The 24219-nt window shown below is 30.7% G+C and overlaps 6 protein-coding genes across 7 annotated transcripts; 2 read left to right on the plus strand and 4 right to left on the minus strand.

Annotated features, from left to right (window-relative positions):
• Window positions 1–3268: 3268 nt before the first annotated feature.
• On the minus strand, window positions 3269–4329 carry LOC128959801 (uncharacterized protein DDB_G0282077-like). Its single transcript, XM_054305815.1, has one exon. It carries the CDS (start codon window positions 4271–4273, stop codon window positions 3440–3442), a length of 834 nt encoding a protein of 277 aa, XP_054161790.1. The 5' UTR covers window positions 4274–4329; the 3' UTR covers window positions 3269–3439.
• A 419-nt stretch (window positions 4330–4748) lies between these two features.
• Window positions 4749–6352, plus strand: LOC128959791 (uncharacterized). The gene is made up of 4 exons (XM_054305805.1): window positions 4749–4826; window positions 4930–5744; window positions 5849–6038; window positions 6151–6352. The coding sequence occupies exons 1-4, from the start codon at window positions 4789–4791 to the stop codon at window positions 6350–6352; spliced, it is 1245 nt and encodes a 414-aa protein (XP_054161780.1). The 5' UTR covers window positions 4749–4788.
• A 379-nt stretch (window positions 6353–6731) lies between these two features.
• Window positions 6732–8249, minus strand: LOC128959792 (uncharacterized). Its single transcript, XM_054305806.1, has 4 exons — window positions 8195–8249; window positions 7310–8145; window positions 7035–7194; window positions 6732–6924 (listed from the first exon to the last, which is right to left on the minus strand). The coding sequence occupies exons 1-4, from the start codon at window positions 8227–8229 to the stop codon at window positions 6732–6734; spliced, it is 1224 nt and encodes a 407-aa protein (XP_054161781.1). The 5' UTR covers window positions 8230–8249.
• Window positions 8250–10481: 2232 nt separating this feature from the next.
• LOC128959941 (uncharacterized) lies at window positions 10482–12023 on the minus strand. The gene is made up of 4 exons (XM_054305980.1): window positions 11974–12023; window positions 11070–11911; window positions 10813–10972; window positions 10482–10694 (listed from the first exon to the last, which is right to left on the minus strand). Exons 1-4 carry the CDS (start codon window positions 12015–12017, stop codon window positions 10502–10504), a joined length of 1239 nt encoding a protein of 412 aa, XP_054161955.1. The 5' UTR covers window positions 12018–12023; the 3' UTR covers window positions 10482–10501.
• A 2988-nt stretch (window positions 12024–15011) lies between these two features.
• LOC128959859 (serine protease HTRA4-like) lies at window positions 15012–16944 on the plus strand. 2 transcript variants are annotated; one of them, XM_054305877.1, is made up of 4 exons: window positions 15012–15112; window positions 15166–16211; window positions 16386–16575; window positions 16745–16944. In XM_054305877.1, the coding sequence occupies exons 1-4, from the start codon at window positions 15078–15080 to the stop codon at window positions 16923–16925; spliced, it is 1452 nt and encodes a 483-aa protein (XP_054161852.1). In that variant the 5' UTR covers window positions 15012–15077; the 3' UTR covers window positions 16926–16944. The 2 variants fall into 2 exon arrangements, with proteins under 2 accessions (XP_054161852.1, XP_054161853.1); XM_054305878.1 differs by having other exon boundaries at window positions 15175–16211.
• A 668-nt stretch (window positions 16945–17612) lies between these two features.
• LOC128959793 (scavenger receptor class B member 1-like) lies at window positions 17613–21289 on the minus strand. Its single transcript, XM_054305807.1, has 9 exons — window positions 20994–21289; window positions 20167–20311; window positions 19685–20058; window positions 19381–19515; window positions 18698–18998; window positions 18520–18593; window positions 18376–18427; window positions 18141–18290; window positions 17613–18059 (listed from the first exon to the last, which is right to left on the minus strand). Exons 1-9 carry the CDS (start codon window positions 21287–21289, stop codon window positions 17613–17615), a joined length of 1974 nt encoding a protein of 657 aa, XP_054161782.1.
• Window positions 21290–24219: the final 2930 nt, after the last annotated feature.

The following is a 24219-nucleotide window of genomic DNA, read 5'->3' on the forward strand; positions in this document are numbered from 1 at the left end:
AAAAACTATTGAAACTTATAATGCAATCAATTATATTACAAGTATATTGATTTAGTGGTAAAGTCATGTGAAAAATAAACAATTAATTTTTTGTAAGTTATTAGAGTTATCTCATCTATTTAAATACCTTTAATAAATTAAACAATTCATAAACTAAATTATAAAATTATATTTATTTATTAATTATTATTTGTATGTTAAACAATAGACTACAGTATTTGTTTATATTATATTATATATATTTAGTTATAATATTTGGCTAACTGTCCCTCATCATCATCATCATCTACTGTTTTTTAAACAATATTGTTGTGTGATTTATAAATTTTATAAATCTATTGATAAATATACCATAAAAAGATGATTTTAAGATATAAAATAAATATCATCAATATTGTCGTAAATGCATTAACTGGTGTTGTCGTTAAACGCACAGTTATGTCGTGTAAGTAATTAAAAATATAATAACCAAATTTTTACTTTAGTTTAAAAAAATTAAATTTATAAATTATGATCAAACAGTATATTCTTAAACTGTAATAATAATAATAATAACATTTTATACAATATTAAGTAAATGTTTTTTTTTGTTTGTGAGTTTATTATAATAATTTTCAAAACTTTTTGTTGTTGTTGTAAATTACACTATTTTGTATTAATTAGCAAAATAATAATAATAATATTATTATTATTAATAATAGCATTTTTTATGTACATTTAAAAAAACTAATTTTCCCTAAAAAATATGGTCCTCTATATATATATATATATATATATATATGACAAGTATGATAGGATAGTGTATGTGTTTTATCATTTAGTTTTGTTATCGGCACCGGTATTACGAGTTTCAAAACTATTCAAATCTTTATAAATTTGATTGCCAAACAAACCAAACACTATGGACCCGCCGATCATAAATGCTGGCCAACGGTAACTGCGTGTTGTATACCGTTTGACCACTTGTTTGACTGCAGACCAACCACTCATTGACTGTTTGTCCTGTTGTTGTTGTTGTGTCCGATCATATTTGTTATCATTTGTAGACATTTTTAGAAATATATTTAAGTTAACAAAATTTAACTCTAAAAAAACCTAACGTTCAATAAATATTTGAATTTTTTTAAATAATATAAATTAAATTTTATATATATATTAGGCTAAAATCTATGTTGTAAGCACCGTTTTTTAAATTATTTACACGCGCTATTGTTTCAATCATTTTAATTATATTTCACGCGCTTTTGATACTATTACTATTATACAGTAATCATATAATACATTTGTATAATACCATTATAATTAGGTTAAGGTTGCGGTCCGAACACCAGGTTAGGTAACGGAGCGAACACTAATACAATAGATTAGGTTAAGTTAACGTTTGTGTAAATAGGTTAGGTTAGTTAAATAGAAAATGATCTTATTTTTGCTTAAACTTATTTAAGTTATTAATTATAAAAATACGTGTAAATATCGCGTGAAATACAATTAAAATGATTGAAACAATAGCGCGTGTAAATAATTTAAAAAACGGTGCTTACAAGATAGATCGGCTCCAAATATTATTGTTGATTAATGACTGATTTCATTGATTGATTCAATTTTTTGATTATTAATGATATTTTTTGATTGTATAATAGTAATAGTACTGTAAATGTAAATAATTAGATGCTATTTTTGAAATTTGAAATTTAAATAAATACAACAAAATAATAATAATAATAACAATACTAGAAATTATAAATGCAAACAATGATAAATAATTAATTTCATTTTAATACTAATATATTTTTATTTTTTAATACACTATTACTAACATTTGTATATTATTTATAATTATTTGTTGTTGAGTTGTTTCTAATATTATTTTATTTTTTTTTAAAATTATTATTTATAGTTTGCATAGAAATTGGCAAATCAGGACAGGGCTATGATATCAACTATAGCTCACAAGTCGACCAATTTGAATATGACTTTCCCGGCCAACAGCAGCCATCATCATCGCCATCGCTATCATCATCATCATCGTTGACGGGCACCGGTAGCCGACATCATCTAATAGTATATACCAGTACTTATTGTACACTAGAGATTGCAAATATCAAACACATTGATAGTAATAATGATTATTATAGCTGATTAATACATCAATATAATATTGAATATAAAAATGTTTATATATTTAAAAAACAATTATTTAAACATAATTTATAAATTAAAATTGAATCTGTAAATATCATATATATATAAATAAATACTAAAATTAATATAATACTTAATTAAAAATAAATAAATAAAATATACTTTTTTTACATATATTCTAGAAAAAGTATTGATTTTTATGTATATTAAAATAATTTTTAAACAAAAATTTATTTCTACTATTATTATTAGTGTCTTGATTTTCAACTAAATAAATTATTTTGTCGGCTTAACGCTTATAACTGGGACTTAGTATGTCCACCGAAGTTGACCAGTGGACGCTATTTCCGAAATTTTATTATAACTATAAATAACTATTTGTTAGGTTAGCAACTATAAAAACTTATAAATAACTATTTCATTTATTTTGAAAAATATAAGCATTAAATTGTAAAATATTGCTCAAATATATGTAAAAACAAAAAGTACAGTAATAGTTATATAAATTATATAAAATGTGTAAACTGTTATCAACTCATATTACTTTTTTAACAATAGAAATAATTAGTTTATTTATATAAATCATTTTTGTAAATATGCTGAAAACAAGTGAATTATATATCAGTTGAAATATTTATAAGAAAATAAATAACTATTTCAATAACTATTTTAACAACTATTTGACGTTTTTTAGCAACTATTATAACAACTATTTAATAGAGTATAAAAAATTATTAATCAATACACTAATTATTATATTATTAGATAAACATTGATATTATCAGATATTTTTTGTTGTTGTACACAATTAAACAAATAAACAGACAGACAGACAGACAAATAAAAAAATAATTTATTTGTTTTTTAATTGAAATAAATTTATATTAAATGTATGTGTATTTCAAAATATATAAAACAATGTTTTATTTCAAACATAATAAATAACAATAACATCAAAAATGTTTAAATAATTTAGTAATAAATGTAATAAAAATAACAAAGAATTTGATTGATATTTATTTAAACAAATTTCTTAGGATTTTGAAAAAAACAAAACAAAAATCAAATAATAACCACAAAAATAACTAAAATAAATAATAATTTGAATGAAATTTTTTTTTTTAGAAATAATTTTATTTATAATATTAAAAAATATTTGTATTTTGAAGAAAACAGATGAAAATGAAGAGAAGATATACAAAACAAAATTACAAAAACAAATATTCTGTTCAATCAGTGGTTCTCTTCTTCTTCTTCTTCTAAATCTTCGTCTTTTGACATCATTTTCTTTGACAATTTAAGCGCCTGTTTTGGAACCGCTGCCAGTCTTCGAACCGGTCTTTTCATTTGAATCAGTCTTCGAACCGGACTTTGACGGCGGCTTTTCGTCGGCCGACGCCGTCTTCGACGACGGTTTTCCGCCGGTATCGCCAGTCTTGGAACCGGTGGCGCTGCCAGGCTTTTCGCCAGTTTTCGATCCGGTCTTCGATCCGGTCTGCGAACCGCCAGTCTTTGAACCGCTAGCGGCGGCCGCGGTCTGCGAACCTGCGGCCTTCGAACCCGAAGCGCCTAACTGTGACCCAGTCTTCGAGCCGCCGGTCTGTGATCCAGTTTTCGAGCCGGTCTGCGAGCCGGTCTTTGAGCCGCTGGCCGCCGTTTCTGAACCGGCTTTGATCTTGGATCCGGTACGCGACGATATCAGTGTCGAACCGGTCGACGATCCCCCTAACGACGAGCCAGCCTGCGAGCCGCCGGCCTTCGATGTGGACGAACCGCCCGAAGAACTTAGCGACGAACCGACAGCACTGCTGCCGCCGCTGCTGGACAGCGCCGATCCGGTACCTGATATCGACGATCCCATAGCCGACGATCCGGCGCCACCTGTACCCGACACCGACGAACCGACTTTGCTGCCCGTTTTCGAGCCGGTACCCGAACCGGCTTTTGAGCCGACAGCCGAACCGGTTGGCGCACCCAATACTTTGCTGTCGACGCCTTCTTCGCCCACTTTGCTGCCGGTAGCCGACGCCGATTCCTGTGTCTGCGACGCCGGCTTCTCTTCACTGGCCGGGGCCGGCTGTTCCTCTGGCGGTGGCTGTTCTTCCTCTGGCTTTGATCCACAACAACCCATTTGTCTGGTGTGTATGTATGTCTGTGATGGAGTGGTTAAGGTTGAGATCTGTGTCCTGTGATGTCTATCTCTATCTACTGTATCTCCTCTTTTCAGTGGCTTTCAAGTAGTGGTGATAGTAGTAGTTGTTGTATATAATATAAATGTCTTTTGTCTTCTCCTTCTTCTTCTTCTACTTCTTTTTGTGGTAACAAATGGTTGGTCTGTTTTTGATGGAAAACTAACCACAAAAAAATAAACTGAATTTTTTGTTTTTTTGTTGTAATTCTTCCGTTTGATTGGAATTTGAATTATGTTTTTTTAGTAACAATTATTAGTCAATTATAGTATAACTCACGCGCGCTCTAATAGTTGCTATAATACACGAGTGAATACACGTGAATAGTATTATTTGAATTAATTAATTTCTGATATAATTAGTATTATGTGTGATGTGATAAACATATATACTGTATATATATATAAATCCGTATATTTTATTAGACAAAAAAAACTGTATAACTGTGTAGTAATAAATGTCTTGTTTTACTTCATCATTGGTAATCAGCAAAAGGTATTTGAGATATTTTTTTTTATAAAAAAAATAGATAAATAAAACAATAAATACTTTAGATTATATAATATTTATGTGTGTGTGTGTGTGTGGGCTCCGGTAGATATTGTTCATTATTATTGGCAACGGTTGGCGCAGCAAACTATTGGCATCAACGACAACAACAACACCAACAACAAACTGGACACAAATCCAGACATCAGTGTTTATCGTTGTTGTCGTCACCATTGAGATTATGGTCAACCATTGAATCGCCGAAAGCGGTGGTACTACTCCGTGATGCACTACTGGCCAATGGCGATCCCGAGCCGTTTGCTACTACCGGCGACTGGTTTGCACCGTTTGTAACCATTAGACCCCTACCACTGCATACCGATGCCAACAACCAACCGGCCAATTATAAGTGTACATTCTTTAAGTGTTCGGGCATTATCTACAATGAAAGCGGTTTGATAATCACTGCTAATACTAATCTGGAAATAACTAATAAAACAATGGTTTGTATGTCAAATGGCCAGGAAGTAGAGGCAGAGATAGTCTACAGGGATAGCAATCTGAATCTGTGTGCACTGAAAATCCAAAATTCCGATCCGAATACAAAGTGGCCAAACATATCCAATCGATGGACACAATTACCGATGGAAACAGTCGGCACAGTTGTCTATACAGTAGACACGTCGTCTAAATCGGACGGTATTGGCCAGAATCGACAGGTGACCGAAGGTATTGTTGCTGCCGTTCGGCCGATTCCAATACTGCTCAACGGCGGAAACATTGATATCAATTATTTACAATACACTGCCTATGCCTACAGTTCTGGTTGTCCAGTTGTCGACAGTGATGGCAATCTTGTAGGCCTAACCACCAATATGGCCGAACCAAACTGTTCCCTGTGTTTGAATAGAACTTACATTGATTGTAAACTAATTTTTTTGATATATATTTTTGTTGAATTAATTGTATTTAACATTTGTTTTTTGTGTGTATTTTATTTTGTCTGTTTGTTTGTTTGTTGAAACCAGATTTTGCTAACCAAACCATTGACTTTGAAATGAGATCCTATGGTTTTGTAATTTGCTGGTATGACCACACAAATCAACAGTATTACAACAATCTGGGTATACCTGTCGATAGACTGGCCAACTATAGCGGTATTATGATTGTTAACGTTGTCGGTGAACTCGAGGGCTGGCAGTTGAATACCTTACCAGCGTATGTATAATGATTTTAAACTATGTTTATCCATCCATTCATCCCAACACCACTAACCACTAACTAATTATTTTGTCGATATCTAATAATCTATTAAAACTGTATAATTCAGAAATTCGGCCCTATATTTGGTACAACAATACGATATTATTACACATATTAATCATATACGTGTTCAATCGTTAGATGATCTGTATCGGGCACTGGACTATCACCCGTCAATGACCATCAATGTCAACGAACCCATTCTAGCCGATCCACAAAATTCACGGGTATTAACCAAAGTTGCCTATCTGGACAAATATTTAGTTTAAGTTTAAGTTTTATTATTTTTCCTAAAAAATTATTATAACAAATTTATTTTTTTAGAATTTATATAATTGTATACAACAACAAAAATAACAACTAATATTAATATTTAAATAAAAATATAATTCCAATTTTATACTATTTTTTCCAATAAAATTTATTATATTCATAAAATTACAATTATTTTAGGAAAAAAAATTATTAATCAAATACTGATAATAAACATAAAATATTTAAGATTACAAAAAATAATATAATATTAATAGTTATGAAAAAAATTGGATTCAATATTTATAATAACAGCAAATAATTGTTGTAACATTATAATACTAATATTAATAATTATATTTTATGAAATTTATATATTAATAAATGTGTAGACATTTAAAGAGTAAACCTATTAATGACAACTGGTGTGACCTGAACTTCTATAGGTGGGTCCAAACCATTTCGTAAAACGGTTAGCGTAACCGTTTGATTATCGGGTACTGCTTGAAGTTGGTCTACAAATGCTACATATGTTGTACACGGGTTACCATTGATGGCCTGAATTGTGTCACCGATAGACAAATTGTTTCTTTTAAAAATAACAATTAATATAATTAATGATAAAAATACTCAAACAAAATTAAAAACATTAAGTTATGTATGTGTTAGTAATGGTGACGGTAGTGGTGGAGGACATACCTGACTTCATGTGATGCCATAGAATATTCTCTGATAACATTGCCTTCCAATATGAGTCCCAATAGTTTTTTATGATATCTATTACTATATGACTGTTCCCTTTCCGTATTAGCTAACTGTCTATTTGTGGCCATAAACTGTTTGCCTTTAGCTATAAAATCTAAATACAAAATCACAACAACAATAATAATAGGAGTATTTAGTTTTCACATTCATTATTTTAACCAAACAAACCATTTACACCTACAGTATATCCTAGAGTGTATATGACTTACCTAAAACAGCTTTGGCTTTTAGTCCTATACTATCAGACGATGAGTTCTGTGAACCGACATTGTGAATGGCCACTACTTGGCCATTGGCTGTTTTGACCACTGGACTACCCGAATAGACTATTCTACAGAACCCGGTGTGCTGGCCAAAACTATCGGTTGGACAGACACCGCTACTGGACATAAAAAATCTGCTACAGATTTCTGGAATTTGCGGATCAACTATAACGCCGTCGACGGTTTCCACTCGATCCGTATAGGCAGCAATCGTCAGGACTGGATCGCCCGGTTCGCAGTCCGTGTCAAACACAGCCTGGGCTAACACACCCGGTTTGATTGGTGGCAATTGTATGAGAGCCAGTGCACGATAGGGTTCCGTATAGACTACTCGGCCAACAATATCTTCGACGACATCATGTCGTGGATGATCGACAAACACTTGATCATAGGTTAGTGGTCTGTCTGGCGGCTGATGTACGTAAATACGTATAATATCCGATCCCAACACACAATGATTGTTGGTCACAATCAAACCCTCAACATTGTCGACAATAACACCAGTACTTTGGTCAGTGTTTATCCAACTGTCCAATTGACTTGTTTGACATACCGTTACGATAAATGGTTGACACTGTTTGACCAGATCGTTAGTATTCAAGCTGTTGTAGTTGTTGTTTTGCATTAGAGCCCATCTCATTGGTTTTCTATAGGCTACTGCTGCTGTCGGGTAACTGTTTGTCGACCACCAGTGGCTACTATGATATCGATGATTATCCGATGACTGCCAGCTATTGTAAAACACACGATACGCGGTAATAAATGCGACCAATTGTGAGCTCCTATAATAATAATAAATATTTGTATAATAAAATTGACTAAAAACCTTACCTTTTATTAAATACCAGTCCTATTAGTTTATACATAGTTTTAACAGTAAAATCTAATTAATAAATCTATTTAAATGTTTTATTTCTATAATAAAAAAATATCTATTGTTATTATTAATTAATTATAATAACTCGCGTGTATTTCTAATAATATTAATTTAGTTTTTTTTAAATTACTAATTAGTCAACACTTTATTATATTAATAATATTTTTATATCATATTTAATACATTTTGACAGAATTTAGATATTAATTATAATTGTTAATATAGTATATTAAAACAAGTTTACGACAATATTTATAACTCAATAGTTAAAAAAAAAATAAATAAATAATTTTCTTGTATAAGTTGTATATCTAATTGTAATAAATGTCTTGTTTTACTTCATTTGTATTCATTAAAAGGTATTTGATATATGAAAATAAATTTAAATTAAACAATAAATACTTTAAATAATTTATATGTATGTATGTATGTATGGGCACTGGTAGATATTGCTTATTATTATTGACAACAACAATAACAACATCAACGGTTGGCTCTATAAACGGTTGGCTTCAACAACGACAACAACAACAACAAACTGGACATAATATTAGACAACATTGCTTATCGTTATTTTGGTTACCGTTAAGATTATGGCCAACCATTGAATCACCGAAATCGGGACTACTGAGACACACACTACTATCTAATAGCGAGTCGGAGCCGTTTGCTACTACCGGCGACTGGTTTGCACCGTTTGTCAGCATTAGACCGTTACCATTGCATACCGATGCCAACAACCAACCGGCCAATTATAAATGTACTTTCTTTAAGTGTTCGGGTATTATCTACAATGACAGCGGTTTGATAATTACTACTAATATGGATTTGGATATAACCAATAAAACAATGGTCTGTATGTCGAATGGCCAGGAAGTAGAGGCACAGATAGTCTACAGGGATAGGTATCTGAATCTGTGTGCACTGAAAATCCAAAATTCTGATCCGAATACAAAGTGGCCAAACATATCCGATCGATGGACACAATTACCAATGGATACAATCGGTTCGGTTGTCTATACAGTGGACACGTCATCTAAATCGGACGGTATTGGCCAGAATCGGCAGGTTTGCGAAGGTATTGTCGCAGCCGTTCGGCCGATTCAAGTCTCTCTTAACGGCACAAACACTGATATCAATTATCTACAATACAATGCCTATGCCAACAGTCCTGGCTGTCCAGTTGTCGACAGTGATGGCAATCTTGTAGGCCTAACCACCAATATTGTCGAAGCAAACTATTCCCTGTGTTTGGATAGATATTATATCGATTGTAAACTCTTTTTTTTGTTTTGTTTGTTATATATAATTTTTTTTTTGAATTAATTGTATTTTTGTTTTGTTTGTTATAAAATTAGATTTTGCTAACCAAACCATTGACTTTGCAATGAGATCCTATGGTTTTGTAATTTGCTGGTATGACCACACAAATCAACAGTATTACAACAATCTGGGTATACCTGTCGATAGACTGGCCAACTATAGCGGTATTATGATTGTCAATGTTGTTGGCGAACTAGAGGCCTGGCTATTGATTGAGTTACCAGTGTATGTATTAGTGATTAGTGACAACTGTTTAGACAAACCCCATTTCCACCCCCTATTCCCAAACTATCTAAATTGCATTTAATTATTTGTATAACGGTATATAAATAATCTATTGTAATACTGTATTTAATCAGAGTTTCGGACCTATATTTGGTAAAACGATACGATATTATAACACATATTAATCATATACGCGTCCAATCGTTAGATGATCTGTATCGGGCACTGGACTATCACCCGTCAATGACCATCAATGTCAACGAACCCATTGTAGCCGATCCACAAAATTCACTGATATTGAACAGAGTGGCCAATCTTAATAAAAATTTGGTTTAATTTTTATAGTTTTATTAATTTTAAAAACTAATTTCATTTATAACATTTATATAATTGTATAGAAAATAATAAATAATATTTAAATAAAAAATACTATTTTATCACTTTTTTTGTTTGTCTGTTTGTTTGAACTAAAAAAATAATTTGAAACTTATTTTTTAAAAAATATTAATTAAATTACAATTATTTATTTGTTTTTTTTGTGTTAATATTTTTCATAAAATACATGATAATATATGAAAAATTTAATAGAAATTTATTAATAAAATACAAATTATAAAACATTAAATAATTGTTAATAACTATAAGTAATTATGAATATTATATTTGATGGCATTTATAATATACTGTACGGTATATAAATTATGTATAAATATTTAAAGAGTAAACCTATTAATGACAACTGGTGTGACCTGAACTTCTATAGGTGGGTCCAAACCATTTCGTAAAACGGTTAGCGTAACCGTTTGATTATCGGGTACTGCTTGAAGTTGGTCTACAAATGCTACAAATGTTGTACACGGGTTACCATTGATGGCCTGAATTGTGTCACCGATAGACAAATTATTTCTTTTAAAAATACAAATAAAAATTAATACAAAAAATTAATGAAAAAATACTTAAACAAAATTAAAAAACATGTATATGTTTGTGATAGTGATGGTGACGGTAGTGGTAGAGAACATACCTGACTTCCTGTGATGCCATAGAATATTCTCTGATAACATTGCCTTCCAATATGAGTCCCAATAGTTTTTTATGATATCTATTACTATATGACTGTTCCCTTTCCGTATTAGCTAACTGTCTATTTGTGGCCATAAACTGTTTGCCTTTAGCTATAAAATCTAAACACACACACAAACACACGAAAACAAAAAACAATTTTTATTTTCACATTTAACTAATCAACTAACCAACCAAACCATTTACACCCAGACATACCCAAAACAGCTTTGGCATTCAATCCCGTACCACTACACGATGAGTTGGGTGTACCGACATTGTGAATGGCCACTACATGGCCATTGGCGTTAACCATTGGACTGCCCGAATAGCCTCCTCTACAGAACCCGGTGTGTTGGCAGACACTATCGTTTTGAGTGACACCAGTACTGTACATAAAAAATTGCTGACAAATTTCGGGAACTTGCGGATCAACTATAAGACCGTCGACTGCTTCCACCCGATCCGTATAGGTAGCAATCGTCAGGATTGGATCACCCGATTCGCAGTTCGTGTCGAACAGAGCCTGGACTAACACTCCGGGTCTGACTGGAGGCAACTGTATGAGTGCCAGATCACGATAGGGTTCCGTATAGACTACATGGCCAACAATATCTTTGATGACATCGTGTTTTGGATGATCGACAAACACTTGATCATAGGTTAGTTGGCTGTCTGGCGGCTGATGAAAGTAAATGCGCATAATATCCGAACCCATAACACAGTGATTGTTGGTCACAATCAAACCCTGGATATTGTCGACAATAACACCAGTGCTCTGGCCAGTGATTATCCAACTGTCTAACTGACTTGTTTGACATACCGTTACGATAAATGGTTGACACTGTTTGACCAAATCGTTGATATTCAAGCTGTTGTTGTTGTTTTGCATTAGAGCCCATCTCATTGGCTTTCTATAGGCTACTGCTGCTGCCGGGTAACGGTATGTCGACGGCGACGGTGACCACCAGTGGTTACTATGATATCGATGATTACGAGATGATTGTCGGCTATCGTCTAACACATGATAGGCGGCAATAAATGTGACAAATTGTGAGCTCCTGTAATAATAATAATAATAATAATTTTTCCTTAAACTAATAATAATTTTAAAAAACCATACCTTTTATTACATATCAGTGCTATTAGTTTATTCATACTTAACATTAAAATCTATATAAAATTTTTTAAATTATTATTATTATATCATTTGAAATAACTCGCGTGTATTAATAACAGAATAAATATATAAAAAAAAGTCAACAATTTATTATTATAATAATGTTGTTATAAATATTTATATAATACATTTAATTGAAGTGCGAGTTATATACAATATATATATATATATATTATTTATTATTGTTATTGAAAATATATGATAATAATGTATTGAAGATCATCTAAAGACTTTATTGTTGCCATCAAATGATAATCAGTGGACATTTAGTTCAAGACTTTTATATAGACATACACTTCAAGGACTGGCCGATAATAAATCGATATTTTTTTTAAAACAAAATCTTTATATACTGTATATATCTTTTCAAAATATTTTTGTTTAATAATAGTAATAATTATATTTTGCATACAAACAAAAAACAAGTGGTGTCGAAGCACGCGATTATAAACATTTTATTAAAAATAATTAAATAAAATTAAATAGAAATTGAAAAAAATACTTAACGTATAATTGAAATTTAAAAAAAAAATTATAGTTAACTTATAGAAAACTGATTGATTGTATTTCTTAACCAACAAAAAATAACAAACCGTTCAACCAATATATATATAGATCCAGTACTGCATAATATCTGCACCTGTATTATCTGTGTATTCAATGAAGACATCATTGGCATTGATGATAGTATCGATGGTCATCGTTATAGACATGTATAACACCGGTGCCGCCGTCGCCGCCGCCGATGAGACATACAATCTATTGTGCAAACAGGCGACCATCGATGCCATAGCCTATGCAGACGTACAGAAAATGTTTTGGATATCAAGCGGTTCCCACTATTGGTATTTCACATGCAATACATTCCGTCAAACTGAATGCACGTTTCCCAATGGTGTTAGCGATAGCGCGGCCAAACCACTACCGCCGGAGATGCCCGCTGTCGATGCGGCCGTCTATGTTGACGCACAGACTACGTGTCATAAATCGCAACAGACAACGAACGGAAACGGTATTAATGTTAACGAACATCGGATATGGACAGTTAGATTGGCTAATGGGATGCACCGTTTGTTGCCCATGGAGGCTATGGGCGGCGGATGGACAATCAGCAAACTACAAAACTATAGCCAAGAGCATTGTATATCGAAAGCCGATATCCAGTGGACAAGTGGCCGACCAGTGAACGCAATGTTTGCCGTCAACAATCTTTATCTGTACTTTTTGATGGGCGATAGGCTGGCAATGGTCGACTGTAGCTATATATGTACCGATCATATTGACGGCAAAGGAACCGGTAAGCCATGGATACCCGTAAAGGATTGGCTACAAACTGATGAACAGGTCTACAGTATGTTTACAATCAATAGCTTCGAATTGTATGTCTTTTTCAAAGACTATTATCTGGTCTATACTATCGATACGAAGACAGTCGATGCCAATGGTTATGTAACAGTTAGGAAACGGGACGACAAACGAGACATACATAAAGACTTCTTAAGGATTGATAATCCGGTCGACTGTCCAACTACTACTACAACATCAATGTCGACTGAATTAAGTAACAGTAGTAATGACAAAACTGATGGTCACACGCAATCGGTAGCTGATAGTAAAGACGATGACAGTGATGGCCGTGTGGTATGGCTATGGATTGTCATCGTTGTCATTGTCGTAGTGTTGGCAGTAGTCTGTTGTCTGGTGTGTTTGATTTCGAGAAGAAGGTCCAAATCTGGTGATAACAAACACAAGGACTCGGCGGCAGCGGTAGCGGAGGCCATAAAAACGCCAAAACAATCGCCTAAGCCATCGGCCAAAATCAGTCCAGCCGCCCGTAAACACCGGCGGTGACTACAGCCAACAACAGCAGTACCAAAAAAAAAACCAAAAAAATGAATTACTAAAATTTTTTTAGGAACACCATATCATTATAACTACCGGTGCCATCATTTGCTTACTATCATATTTTTTTTATAAAAAAAATCTATCAAATATTTAAATTTACAATTGATTTTAAAAAAAACAAATATTTATTTATTATTATATTTTTTTATATATTATTAAATTTTATTAAATTCATAATTTCATAAAAATAGTTTATAAATTAATTGTATTTTTTCCAAATAATAATTATTATTATTGTATAAACATTATTATATATTATTAATTAAATAAACATATTATTATTATATAAACAATATATTTTATTTTATTTATTTATTTATTGATTAATACTATGAATATATAATCTATAATCAGTATTAATTACAAAAATATAAGGGTGGGGTGTGAGGTTAGGTGGTGTTTGTGTGGGGTGGGGTGGGTTGGTTTTTATGAGGGATCAGGTAAGGGATGGATGGAATAGTAGATAATGGAAAATAACTATAAAAAAAATATAATAGATATTAGTCTATAACAACTTAAAATCAAATAAATAAAATTAAAGTTATTTCACGCGCACATATAATAATATATTTAATACATTACTGTTGTACTGCACGTGCAAACAATATTAAAAACGATGCACGTATTTAGGAGTCCCCATCATTCAACACATTTGATGAAAACATATTTTAACTAACAATTCTATATATAATTTATTATTTAAATAATTAAATCTCGCGATAGTTTATATTATTTCAATAAACACATTATTATCCCCCGTTTTTTTCCCCGAAACTTAGTTAATAAAGTATAAAACAATATTTTATTGAATAACTAAATGCGTGAATTTGTATGTATATTACATAATATATTGTTAACATTCAATTGAAAACTCTAATTGAATTTGTCTGTTTGTTTGTTCAAAAAAAGTGAAAATTGATTTCACAATTATTTATATTTTGACAGTTATTATTATTATTATTATTTTTGCTGGATATCTATTCTGATTATTAATATTGGATATAATATTATAATACAATTGAAATTAAAATATTTTTTGTTGTTGTTTTTTGATTCAACTGTTTGTTTGTTAGCTAAATACATATAATACTGTATTTAAACAATTATCTAACTGTGTGTTTGTACTGTAATTTTGTCAATCAATGTCTCATTTTGCATCACTTAGAGTCAGCAATAGGTATATACTATTATATTATTGATTTAATTATAATAATATATGTTTATCGTTAGTACCGGTAGATATTGTTGTCTATTGTTGGCCACAACGTTTGGCTCAACAAACTATTGGCTGCGACAACGGCAACAACAAACTGGACACAAATCCAGACAACAGTGCTCTTCATCGTCGTTGTCCTCGTCATTATCATCGCCACTAAGATTATGGACAACTGTTGGCCACCACCAACAGCAACCATCACCACTGTCATCCGAGTTTCTATTGAGAAGTGCACTGTTGGCTAACGGAAGCCCACCGGGTGCTGGTAGTGGCGGCAGTGGCAGTGGCGGTAGTGGCGGTAGTGGTAGTGGCGGCATAGGCAGTGGCGGTAGTGGCGGTAGTGGCGGTAGTGGCGGTAGTGGCGGTAGTGGCGGTAGTGGCGGCATAGGCAGTGGCGGTAGTGGCGGCAGCGGTGACGGTAGTAGTGACAGTGATAGCGGTAGCATTGATAATGGTGACCAACCGTTTTACGGCAAATGGTTTGCACCGTTTGTCGGCCTCAAACTGTGGCCATTGCACTGCGATATGGATTCGTTTCCCGACGACTACGACGGCTACGCACCAATGGTAGCATTGGGTACTATTGTTACCGAATCGGGACTGATTGTTACCGCCAACAATGAGATGGAAAAATGCAATATCGTAATCGTTAGCTTATGGGACGGCAGCGAATTAGAGGGTCGGGTAGTCTACAGGGATACTACCAATAATTTGTGTGCCATCAAAATACAGGGTCCCGAACAGCGTAACGATTTTCCAAACATTATGGGCCGATTGTCTACTAAAGATTTGCGGGCCGGCGACCAAATCTATGTGGTCGATACACTGCAGGCCGGTTACGGCTACTTTCCCAATGTTAGCGAAGGCATTATCAATACTGTACGCACCATCAACGATATGGCACCGAAAGCCAACCCTAGCTGGCAGTATGTACAGCACTCGGCCTACAGTACACGGGCGGGCGGTGCCGTCATCGATACCGATGGCAAAGTGATAGGTTTCAATCAGTATGTCTATCCACAGAATGTTGCAATGTGTCTATTGCATATCTATTTGAAAAGTAAGTGTACTCACACACCCATACCATCCCACCCCCATCCATACAAACAAGCTAATCATACAATTTGATTGCATTGTATTTCTATAATAATTAACTCTCTCTCTCTCTCTCTCTCTCTCTCTCTCTCTCTCTCTCTCTCTCTCTCTCTCTCTCTCTCTCTCTATTCCGGTACAGGATTTATCGAAGAATATACGAAAAATATGTTCAAAACATACGGTCTGATCACCAGTTGGTACGACCACAACGACAGACAGCGGTACTTAGATCTGGGTGTACCAAACGATCGGCTGGTCGACTATTCCGGTATTATGATTACCAGTGTTATACGTAACACACAGCAGGGACAGCCTAATGTCAATGTCCAGTAAGTACCGTTGTTGTTGTTGTAGTAGTAGTAGTAATAGTAGTAGTAGTAGTAGATATTTAGAGTATACATGCCTACACACACACACACACACACACACACACACACACACAACTGTCCTCTCACTAAATAACTAACTGTTTGTTGTCATTTCAAAATTAAATTGCAGACAATTTGATATTATCACACATCTGAATGGCATTAGAGTACAATCGATGGACGACTTGTATCGGGCCATAGATTTGACGCCCAATTTTTTCATGACCATAAACGAGGGCCACAACTCTGGCAAACCTAATACCGGTGTAGTAATGACCAAACAGATTGAAACGCCGGCTGTTTTGGTTTAAAAGTAGGACTTTAATAGTAGGAATAGTAGTATTAATTAAATAATAATATCCATAATTAATGGATAAGTCATTATTATCACTATTAGTAGTATTTTTTTAAATTACAATTTATTTTTGTTTTTTATAATTTCAAATTTAATTATAGTATTTATTATTTTTTTTCTATAAAAACCCCAATTATTTATATATTTTGTTTGTTTTGTTATTGTTGTAATCTATTCAATATTATTTGTTTAATTTTTTTTCATATTTAATAAATTAATTAAAAAATACTTTTTTGTTTTATAAGTATTTACTGATCTAATAATACTGTAGTTTTAACATAATTGTTTCACAAAATATTTATTGTATAAGTTTATTATAATTTATAATTTGAAATAAAAACATTAACTTATTTTTTTATATATAATTACTATTTTGTCATTAAATTATTATTATTATTATTAAATACATGTATTTGTTAGTCAATGCAGAATATTATTAATAGTTTTTTTTAAAAATATATAATATATTAGTGAATTAAAATATAAATAAATTATTTAATATATTACTATTTACTGTCTCTCTATGTATCTGTAATTTATGATAGTTTACATATAATTTTTTTTTTAAATATTTATTTTACATAAACTAATTGTTTAATTATAAATTACTATTTAATTGATTGATCGATTGATTGCTAAAAAATTAATTATTATTATTATTATTATTATTGATATCCATGTGATCTACGGAACCGGGAGGTGTATAGTTAGCTTCCAGTCGGTCAGCAGTTGCGGGTCTATAGGAATTAGCAGCGGTGGCCGCCGCCGCAGCGGAAAGAGATGGCGGCCGCGGGTCGTTGAGCGGTGATGTTTGCGTACCGAAATGCGATCGTCTGATTTGATATTTTTGGGCACTGGGCGAATAGGCCGGCGGCTGATTATAATCATTGTTATTGTTTGATAAGCCATTTCCGTTTTGAGCCAATTGTCCACTAATGGTCTTCGGTTGTTGTTGTGTCGGTGACGACAATGGGTAACGGTTCTTGATTTCAGTGTTTGGTGATTGTTGTGGTGGTGGTGGTGGTGGACGTGGAGGTTGTGATGATGGTGTTTGTTGTTGTTGTTGTAGTGATGCCTGCGACGGGAATAGCTATCATCATCAACGATAACAACAACAACAAAAATGATTAGTCTTGTATAAAATATAATAATCCTATTGAAAAACACTGACCAGTTTACGTTTGCGTACAGCATCGGCACCGGTATAACCTAGTAGTGCCAGTCCACCGAGCATTGCCAGATATGAACCATAATCGATGGCCATCAATGGATATAGACCGGCAGCCGGTAATGCACCTAAAAATCCCGGTAAGTCTATTTCCTATTTATTTGACAATTATTTGTTTGTTTGTTTAATTAATTAAAAATATTTATATCAAAATCGGTAAATACGGTAAATATAATACCTGTTCAATCCATATGTATGGCAGTACAGCCTCACGGATACCACTAAAACCACTGTTTTTTATTTATAATAAAACAAACAAAAAATTATGATTTTAATCTATATTATCTAAAAAATTATTATTATTATTATTATTAATAATTACGCCAATAAAGTCAACGGTTCCATCAATAGGTTAACCTGAAGTCGGATTACACCATTGATCGGTAGGCCTACCGACTAGTAGTAGTTCCCGTAATGAAAATAATTTTTAAAACAAATATTTTCACCAAAAAAAACAAACAAATAATAATTAATTTTAATTAGATAGACAACACACTTACGGGATGAACATCCAAATAGGACTGGTGTTTGTCGGGATCGGGATGCAAGCCATCGACGTTACGTTTGATGTTATCGCTGGCATACAAAAAGTGCGGATAGGTCAGGGCTACTGGTGCGCCCAGTGCACAGGGACCCAAATCAAATAGACCGTCGCACAGGTCGGGCTGGTCGGGTGTCGAGCAAAAACATTTATCATATCGGTTGGTGTCGGGAGCCGAAAACATTTCCCTGGGCAACTGAAACCGCCACGTTGGTACACCCCATGACATACCGTACCCAGAATATTTGGCATATTTTAATCTATATAAATATATATAAAAAAATATTAATTAAAATAGCATCAATAGATATTAGTATAATAATTACTAATTTTTAAAAAATTATTTATACTAATAATAATTTTTTTTTGATTAATAATATCAATAATACTGTAAAATTGTTTTACTACTAAATTATTTTAATATTTTTTTATTAGATATAAAATAAAACAATTTTTCTGGCTTTAAATTAAATACTTATTGATTTAACTATGCTATATACAGTATATACAGTACTTAATAGATTGTAATAAACGATAATAATAACTGGAAAATCCATTAATTATTCATGTATGTAGTAGTCATGTATAGGAAATGGTTAAATAATAATAATAAATAGTGATAAAAACAGGTTAGACACCTACTTGCATACATTACCCTCAAACGCATAGATCTTATCCGATGTATCCGTTCCCGGGCCAAACTCATGACCCGGTATAGCCATACCGCGGGTCGAGTTATAGACACGACATTTTGGGTCATAGAAAAAGTCAACCAATCTTTTATAAAAAAAGTTTTTTTTGTGCAAATTAAAAAAAATTGAAAAAAACATACACAACATTATAGATCCACAAAAAATGTGATAAATATATGGGGGAACGGGAGATCAACAACAACAACAACAACAACAACAATTAATTGAAATAGCTTATAGTGTATAATACATACTGTATAGTATATTGAAACCATTTGTTATTGAAGCCCCGGTATTTAAATAGTGTAGTATTGCCGATACCTGTTTCAAACTCTAGCGGCTCTATCGGCGTATTGTTGGCCAAATGTAAGAGACCGAAACGTTGGTTTAGGGCGTCCAAATAATCAGGTAGTTCAACGCCCATCCATTTCAATGGTTGGGTCAATACGTCTACCGTTTCCAATAGACTGAACGGATAGCCACCGACAAACTCGCCGACAGTCATACGTTTGATTAGGCCTTCGCCGTGCGTTAATGTTATCAGATTGAGAAAACCGACGGCCATTGGTACCGAAAAAAATGATAGCGGATATCGGCGTAACATATTTCGTACTAAACCGCCCATCGACTGTCCAAAACAAACAAACAAAAAACAAAATAAGTAAAATTTAAAAAAATATCAACAAAATTTATTTATATAATTTAAAAAAAAGTTATCATTATACATTATACATACATAGATAGGCAAATTGACCATGGTGATTTTGTCACGTTGCGATCCAGATGACCGACTCGGGTCAAACTCGAAACGGGTGGTCAGCGACAGTATCATTGTTTCATCGTTGTCGCCCCAACCCATTATGTCGATGTGGGGTCTAATACTACAAAATTAAAATTTATAATTTATAATTATCTCATTATTTAAATTATTATAGTACTGTATATGTAAATTAGTTTGTTTTAATGTAAATATAAGCAAATTTAATATATGAATTATTGTATTATTTATTTATTTTTTGATAACATTTAAAAAAAACTATAGTTAACACTAAAATATTGTCAATATTGTATATTATTATTAGTACTGTAGTATATTATTGTAAAACAATGTATTATTTACTAATTAAAAACAAAAATATTAATAATAAATATGAAAAACACATCATGAAAAGGTCACTTTAACTTTGTACTAAAAATTTATTTTTGTTGTTGTTTTTTTTTTGTATAAAATTGTTGTAAACATAATATTGAATATTAATAATAATCAGATATTTATTTAAAAAAAAATAATAATAATTCATTAATAATATATTTCTATTAAATCATATACAACTATTTTCTCTAATTATACAGATATACAAAATTATAGATTTAACTTTTATTTATATAAATTAATAAACTGATAACTTTCTTAAGTAATTACTGTTTAGATTTGTATACATAACTGATCATTACCGCCACCCTCACCCCACCCCCCCAAAAAAACTATAAAGGGACAGGTATGCAAAATTAAAAATAATTTAATTAAAATAATAATAATAATAACATTACCGGTAGACATACGGTCCCATCTCTTTGAGTCTGGCTTTGCCACCGTTGCGAAAGTCTTCCTCGTTTTGTATGCTAAACACATAGATTTTCAAATAGATGGGCACCGGTACCTCGCCATCCAGTACCGTACGCACCGGACTAAAGCCTGAGCTCATATAGAGCTGGCTTTTGATGACTGACGACAAAAACAATGGCAATCCCAGTGTTAGGATACCGCCGATACCGGTCAGACCGGCACCCCATTTGGTCCGCGAGACGACCCGTTTGCGGGTCATCTGAGATTCAAGTAGTACTGGATTTGTTAACATTGTTGTTGTTGTTAACAAAAATTATTAAAACAAAAATATAACTATTTTATTATTTATTATTAATAATAACCATTTATTTTTTTAGATTTAATCATAGATTTAAAATTTTAATAAGTTTTTTTGTTGTTAAAAATTTATTATATAATTATCTAATAATATTAATATCTATTTTTTTATGTATTAACTATTTCAGATCAGATATATCTAAAATATTTATACATTAAAGATTATAATCTAATAATTTGTTGGTTTAATTTCTAGAAAATAAAATATGAATATTACTATTATTATTACAATCAATTATTTATAAATTTTTATTACAAACTACATAAAAACATTAATATATAATTTTTGAACAAATAAATATAACAATAATATACTATATATATATATATATATATATATATATATATATATAGTATTAATATAATATAAATAATCTAAAAAATATTTTACAGAATATTCTTTACCTAATAAATTCAAGGTTACATATGATTTTCATTGTCACTGTTAAAAAATTGATTTATTTATTATATTTGTATATAATATTTTTATGAAAAATATCATTAATATAATTACTTTATATACTACACTATATAACATTATACAGTACTACTGTGTGTTTGTTTTTAATATATATAAAAATATGTTAATCTTAATATTAATGTGGTTTCATGTTTAACAGTAATTTATTTTATTTAAATAAAATTTTTGCTCATTAAGCCATTTGCATAGTTTGCATATCATTTCCCTCCCCCCTAAAAAATAGACTATAATATATAATAAGTTTGTGTACTTTTATGTCAACATTTATTTACAGTAAAATTATTTATTTGACTTTTTTTGAAAAATAATTTTTTGCAATTCTCAATGATTAACATTTAATTTTGTTGTTATTGTAATTTTTATTGTATTTTTAAAGAAAACTAATTCAGTTTAATGTAGTTTTATTAACACATATACAACATAACGTATACTATTGTATATTATATTTATGTTAAAAACATGATTTTTTTTAAATTTTAATATTACTCATTAAATTAATAGACATTATTTGCAAATAAAATTAATAGTACTAAATAATTAAGTAAATTATAATCATTAAAACTAATAGCATTTTTTGTTTGTTTGTCAATGACTTTACTTTACATTATTTTCATATGAAATAATAAAACTGTTTGTTTTTTATGACTATAAATAATATAATACTGTATTTTTAAATACAAAAATATTCGCATTTCAATAAAAGTCTATCAAAAAAAAGTTATTTATAATGTTTTTTAATAAATGATTTTTTTTAAAAATAAATTATTTGTATGACATTCAAACTTTGATATACTTTTATGATATCTGATTTTTTACTATAAATTTATCTTTAAGTATAATAATATTTTATAAAAAATGTTGATAATTTTTTTTAATGTAACAATAAATTACAAATATAGTAAATCTTTAATTTTTTTAATATGCATTATTTTTAAAAATAAAATACAATTAAGTAATAATATTTCAATAAAAATACAATATTTAGCTAAATAAATAAAATAAAACAATTGACAAATAAATTAATCAGTTATATAATATCTAAACATTGTATTATTGATATCAGATTAAGCAAGATAATTACATACAAAATATTTTAGATTCAATTTAATTTAAAATTTTAAATGTTTTTAAATTGTAAATAATTAATTACAATAATTTTAACAAATTTATCAAGTAAATTTGGTAAAATTAATATATATCTATTATACAATAACTAACTTAAATAGTAAGTAATTTTACAAAAAATTTAGTAAATAAATATAATATAATAATAAGAAAATTTAGCTTACTTAGATAAATCATTAAGTTTTATACATAATAAACTTATCATTGAAATGATCTGCAAAAAAAATAAATTTTTACATTAATGTTTTTCTATGTCGTGAACATAGATATAAATTTAATATCTTATAATTTTAAGTAATCAATGGCTCGTAAAATATATCATTTGATATACGGATTATAAACAACAATAGTGTTATATAATTAAAAAGATATACCATAATAAAGATCATAAATAAAAACATCAATTTTGTCTATAGTGCGAGCCGAGTGATAGTATCGATAAAAATGAGGCAATTGAGTTTACCAACATACCGGTGCCAATAAAATAGCCCAAATCTCCCCACAATAGTCTCAGTTGAATAGTAGTAAACCAGTCATTATAGGTTAATAAAATAATATTACGAACTAATTGTAGTGATACTACAAAAAATACAAGTATTGGATTGTAAAATAGTTGCCGATTATTATTATTATTATTCTGGTTATAGTTGACTGGTTTGTAAAGGGATAGACCGATTCTGTAGAGATGATTGTCCGCACCCGTAACCCATAGCTCAGGTGGCAATGGTTTTGTCGGATCAAATGCTGTCTCAGTTAATGTTAGTAACATTTAACTGATTGTTAGTATTAATATAACTATTTTGTAAATATGATAGCCTTTATTTAAATTCAAATTATTTTTATTAATAATAAAACTATTGGTTATTATTTTAAATATTAAATGTCTAACAAATTATGATATAATTTTTTGTGAAATTTTTTATTAAACAAATGATTACTCATTTTAATTGTATAAATAATAAAAATATTTTACTATTAATAATTTTTTTTACTACTAAATATTTAATAAACTAATAATTATCTATGAAAACAATTAATGTGTAAATTAAACATTATTACCCTTATTTTGGACATTTAGTGACATTTATTTGATTGCTATTACAATTATGATATCATTGTAAATGTTGGCTATATTTTTTTTGTTTTTAAAATTTAAATGATTTTATTATAACTATATTAGTAGTTATTATTGTAATTAGCAAATGTATAGCAAATTAAAATAATTCAATAAATTTATTAATGCTTTTGTTTGATTGGTT

The sequence above is a fragment of the Oppia nitens genome, unplaced genomic scaffold (genome assembly GCF_028296485.1).
Source record: "Oppia nitens isolate AA-2021 unplaced genomic scaffold, nextdenovo-longstitch-racon4-pilon3 scaffold4_pilon_pilon_pilon, whole genome shotgun sequence".
Lineage (NCBI taxonomy): Eukaryota > Metazoa > Arthropoda > Arachnida > Sarcoptiformes > Oppiidae > Oppia > Oppia nitens.